The sequence below is a fragment of the Orycteropus afer genome, unplaced genomic scaffold, assembly GCF_000298275.1.
Source record: "Orycteropus afer afer isolate SDZICR_OR568_19922 unplaced genomic scaffold, OryAfe1.0 scaffold00283, whole genome shotgun sequence".
NCBI lineage: Eukaryota > Metazoa > Chordata > Mammalia > Tubulidentata > Orycteropodidae > Orycteropus > Orycteropus afer.
Window position 1 is genome coordinate 3,079,780 of NW_006921870.1, and position 5,217 is coordinate 3,084,996.

Genomic DNA, 5,217 nt, shown 5'->3' on the forward strand with positions numbered 1-5,217 from the left:
GTTTCTTTGCTATTCATAAGGTTTTCCCTGGCCAATTCTTTGAGAAGTGGACGGCCTCTTCCTTCTTCCTAGTCTGTCTCAGTCTGTAAGCTGGGCAGATACCTGTGTACCATGTGCAATCCGCTGGGTTTGAAACACCAGTGGCTCAGCCCCAAAACTCACATCAACACGTCACCACGGTAGGACAAACCGCCAGACAAGTTTGTTTCCCTGTTGGAAACCTCTTGTACCACTCTTCCCTGGGTCCTGTGGCTGACGCCTCCTCTCTCTGGGTTCCTGGACCTTTTAATCCCCATTTTCCTGCTCTTCTGCCCTGCTGCTTTGGGCATGCCCGAGTTCCCTCTCCTTACCTGGATCGCTGTGGCTGACTGCTCTTCTGTCCAGGTTCCTGGCTTTTAATGCCCTTTTCCCGCTCTCCTGCCCTGCTGCTTTGGGCATGCCAGAGTTCTCTCTCCTCGCCTGGATCCCTGCAGCTCACTGCTCCTCTGTCTAGGTTCCTGGCTTTTAATCCCCTTTCTCCTGCTCTCCCATCCTATTGCTTTGGGCGTGCCTGGGTTCTCTCTCCTCACCTGGACCCCTGTGGCTTACTGCTCCTCTGTCCTAAAACATACACTTACCATATCATATGATCCAGCAACCTCACTCCTCGGTATTTATCCCAGCAAAATGAGAAATTATGTTCACACAAACCTGTACATGATTGTTCATAGCAGCTTTATTTGTAATACTCAAAATCTGGAAATAACCACTACCATGTAATTCACAAGCCTGAAGTCAGAACCCATTTTCCCAATCTAACTTCTCTCTCTCCTATATCCTAAAATCCTTCACTTCAATCAAAGACAACTGTGGTAGTTAAGTTTGTGTGTCAACTTTGCTAGGCCTGGTTGAGTGGCTAGGCAGCTGGATGTAGTATTCCCCATGATGAGACTGGTAATCAACTCCATGGTGGAATCTACTGTGAGCAGCTGAGTAGCTGCCTTAGGGATGTGTATATAAGGAAGCGCCTTAGGGAATGGTCTCTAGCTTATGACATGCTTGAATGGCATGTAGCCGTGTTGTTGTTCAGCAGCTTGCCATGCTCTGCCAACCTTGGGACTTTCAGTGGACTTGAATTAATGGCCTGTTGTGTGGTTTGGTAACATCGGGACTGAGACTTTTTACTTGTCAACCCAGGGCTTGTCAGTCTCAGCAGCCATCAGCTGTCTGAGTGAAGAAAAGCCTCTAGCTTCAGTGGGCCGGGAGCAGGAGGCAGAGCTGAAGCCCAAGGTTGAAGGGCTTTCACCCAGCTCCTAGATCCTGGCATTTGAACTTGGACTTAAAGCCTCCAAACTATAAGAGAATAAACTCCTGTTTGTTAAAGCCATCCCATTTTTGGTATATTCTTGTCAGAGCAGCACCGGTAACAAAAACAACAACCAATTCTTCCTGCTATCAAGCCCTAAACGCTTTACAGTATACACCGCCCCCCCCCAGAGGAATTGAATCAACATCTCAATCACACAGATAAGAGCAATGAACCTGGGCTTGGCTTTGAGAGATCTCTTCAGTCATGAGACATCCCACTTTCACCATTTTTATTAAAATAGAAAGCAACCACCTACCGGCTTTGGTGGATCTCCCACAGCCGCCTCAAGCCTTGGTCAGCTAAGCCTTCCAAAATGAAGACGTGGATCTTCCCATCCAGTAGGTGGAAGCCAGTGAGCACATCCAGGTCCTGCTGGTCCTGAACCTTCACTCGTACCTTAAAGGCTGACAGGATCTGCTGGATATTCCTGAGAGGGTAGGAGTCCAGGTCCAGAGCCTTGGCATTGATCATGGTGATATCCTGCAGCAGGTGGTGGAGGAGAAAGGTCTTCCTAGAGTCGAACACAAAAATGATGAGGGCAAACTGGGTGCCTACCAGGTCTCGGTCAGGAGCTTCAGCCCTGCATTGCAGTGGCACTGCCAGGTCCACTCGCAGCTTGAGGAGGGAATTTGCCTCTAGGTAGTTGCCCATGGGCATCGAGCCATGCTGGAGATTGTCTGTTGGAACCCGAAATCCCACAACCTTCCTGCTCCTGCTGTCATGGTCTTTGTTTGTGGGCTTGGGCTTACAGCTGTGGATGGGAACAAACAGGTTCAGGTATGTGTGGCCAAGAAGGAGGTCAGCAAAGCTGACCTGGGCGACCCCATAAGGATTCCACATCTTGTTGTGGGATTCAAAGGGGTTAGTCTCCGTCTGTTTGGGAGAGATGAGGGCCTGAAGGTTGAGGCATGTATCCAGGGGGTCCTCCCCAAATAGGGTGGGCTTTCGGGAATACTCCTCTGACTTGAGGTCACGGTCATGAACTTCCACCACCATGGGTGGCCCTTCCAGGTATTCTTTCAGGTCACTAGGACACAATGCCCCAAGGAGAATGACATTGATGTCCTGAAAGTAAACGTGGGTTCCATGGGGCTGCCCCTCCGTCTCATGAATTGGAGTCTTATGGAACTGGTACCTGCAGTACACTGGGGTGCACAGTCTCTATGAAAGAACAAGAGAAGGTCACTCAGCTGCCATGTCAGTTACTCGGCCTCTAGTAAGGGGAGGCTTCCAGCTTAGTGAGCTCAAATCCCAATGCCATTCTACTACCTGCAGCCCCTTGAGCCCATGTCTCCTCATCCCCAGATACTCATGAGAGAACCTATACTCAAGCTCATTACCAGGATGGAGTGATGTAATAATGTGCATGAAAGCACTAATATGGTGGCTGGTACAAATCAAGGGCTTGACAAGTATTAATCATCATATTTTTCCTCCCAAATTGTGACTGCCATGACAAGCCATGTGTCATTTTCACATCTGTATTTCTAAAAAATATACATATAGAAAATATGAAATTGGAAGAATCAATGGTAACTCTGGAAACTTGTGAAAGAGTTGCAACAACTAAATGAACACTCAATCCAGAAAAAGATAGCATATAAATGGTAAGAAAGTTTTGGTTTTCTACTTACACCATTCCTGACTCAGTGTGACTGTCTTAACATGGTAGCTATGACCTACATTCTGAGAAAGAGAGCCTGATCTTTGGCTTTAGGCAGAGCAGAGTAGACTTTATAAGTAAATTACTGAATGTGTCTTTTATAACTTAGGCTGCCTGTAGCAGCCAGAAGCTAAAGAGTGTCACAAAGGTATACACTAGGCTGCAAAGAGAGGCTGAAGAGAGTTTCTTTTGGAAATTAAGACTTTCAAAAGCAGTGTGAATATAGGGGAATTGAGAAAGCCACATGCATGCCCAGGGTAAGATATATATGTACAGAAATTACCCGAGAAGATTCTATGCTTTCACCTTGGGTATCCCCAAATTCACTGAAATCCTGGCTAAGTGCTGAAGGAGAGCCCCAGCACAGAGCCAATTTGCGAGGACTGGAAGAGGTTTTTGGTCCATTCTCTGTGTGTGTGTGTGTGTGTGTGTGTTTCCCTGCCTCTGGCTTTTGAGGAAATCTTTGTTAAAACATTACCTGCACACAAGCTAAGAAAAAAGACTCCAAATGTCCCAAAAGGCCAAACAAACAAACAAAACAAACCTATTGCTGTAGAGTTGAATCCAACTCATAGCAACCCTGTAGGATAGACTAAAACTGCCCCCACACAGGGATTCCAAGGCTGTAAACTGTCAGTCAGTTTGTCATACTGTGGTGGCTTGTGTATTGCTGTGGCTAGGAGCTATACCACCAGTATTTAAAATACTAGCAGGGTCACCCCTGGTGAACAATGTTCAATGAAGCTTCCAGACAAAGACAGACTCAGAAGAAGGAAGGGTCCATCCATTTCTCAAAGTATTGGCCAGTGAAAACCTTATGAATAGCAGTGAAACACTGTCTGATATATCACTTGAAAACTTTATGAATAGCCCTGAAACATTGTCTGATATAGTGCCAGAGATTAATCCCTCAGTTTGGAAGGAACTCAAAACATGAGTGGGGAAGAGCTGTCTCTTCCAAGCAGAGTTGACCTTAGTGATATGGATGGACAAAGTATTTGGGATCTCCATTTGCTAATAGGGCATGACTCAAAATGGGAAGAAACAGCTGCAAACATCCCTTAATAATCAGAACATGGAATGTATGAAGTATGAATGGAAAATTAGAAGTTGTCAAAATGAAATGGAACACAGAAAGACTGATATCCTAGGCATTGTTGTTGTTGTTATGTGCCCTTGAGTCAAACCCAACTCATAGTGACCTCTCCTTGGGTTTCCATGGCAGTATCACTACAGAAGTTGATTGCCCAACCTTTCTTCCGAGGAGTGGCTGGTGGGTTTGAATCGCCAACCCTCTGGCTAGCAGTCAAGTGCCTTAGGCACTTTAGTGAACTGAAATAGACTGGTTTTGGTCATTTTGAATCATACAATCATACAGTCTACTATGCCGGGAATGACAAATTGAAGAGGAATGGTGTGGCATTCATTGTCACAAAGAGTGTTTCAAGATCTATCCTCAAGTACAGTGTTGTCAATTATAGGCTAATACTCATAGGCCTACAGGGAAAACCAATTAATACTACTATTACTCAAATTTATGCACCAACAACTAAAGCCAAAGACAAGGATATTGAAGATTTTTACCAACTTCTGCAGTCTGAAATTCACCAAACATGCAATCAAGATGTATTGATGATTACTGGTGATTGGAATGCAAAAGCTGGAAACAAAGAATCACTGGTAGTTGGAAAATACAGCCTTGGTGATAGAAATGACAGTGGAGATCACATGACAGAATTTTGCAAGACCAACCACTTACTTGTTGCCAACATCTTTTTTCAACAACACAAATGGCAGCTGTACACATGGACCTCACCAGAAGGAATGCACAGAAATCAGATCGTCTATATCTATAGATTCTTCTTTGTTGAAGAATCACCAATAGTTGAAAAATATGGCCTTGGTGATACAAATAAGGCTGGAGATTGCATGACAGAATTTTGCAAGACCAATGACTTATTCAACTCAAGTATCTTTTTTCAACAACACAAACAGTGGCTATACATATGGACTTTGCCAGATGGAGTACACAGGAATCTGACTGACTACAAGAGGTGATGGAAAAGCTCAATATCTTTAGCCAAAACAAGGCCAGGAGTGGACTGTGGATAGACCATCAACTGCTCATATGTAAGTTCAAGTTGAACGTGAAGACAATTAAAAGAAGCCCATGAGAGCCAGAATATGACCTTGATTATATATATAT

The 5,217-nt window shown here is 44.8% G+C and overlaps 1 protein-coding gene across 1 annotated transcript in view; it reads right to left on the bottom strand.

Moving 5' to 3' along the window:
* CFAP92 (cilia and flagella associated protein 92 (putative)) overlaps window positions 1-5,217 on the bottom strand; it is a 198,313-nt gene that overhangs the window by 133,608 nt on the left and 59,488 nt on the right. Inside the window, exon 10 of the mRNA XM_042782280.1 lies at window positions 1,605-2,509. Coding sequence (XP_042638214.1) covers window positions 1,605-2,509 — 905 coding nt within the window. The remainder of the gene's footprint in view (window positions 1-1,604; window positions 2,510-5,217) is intronic.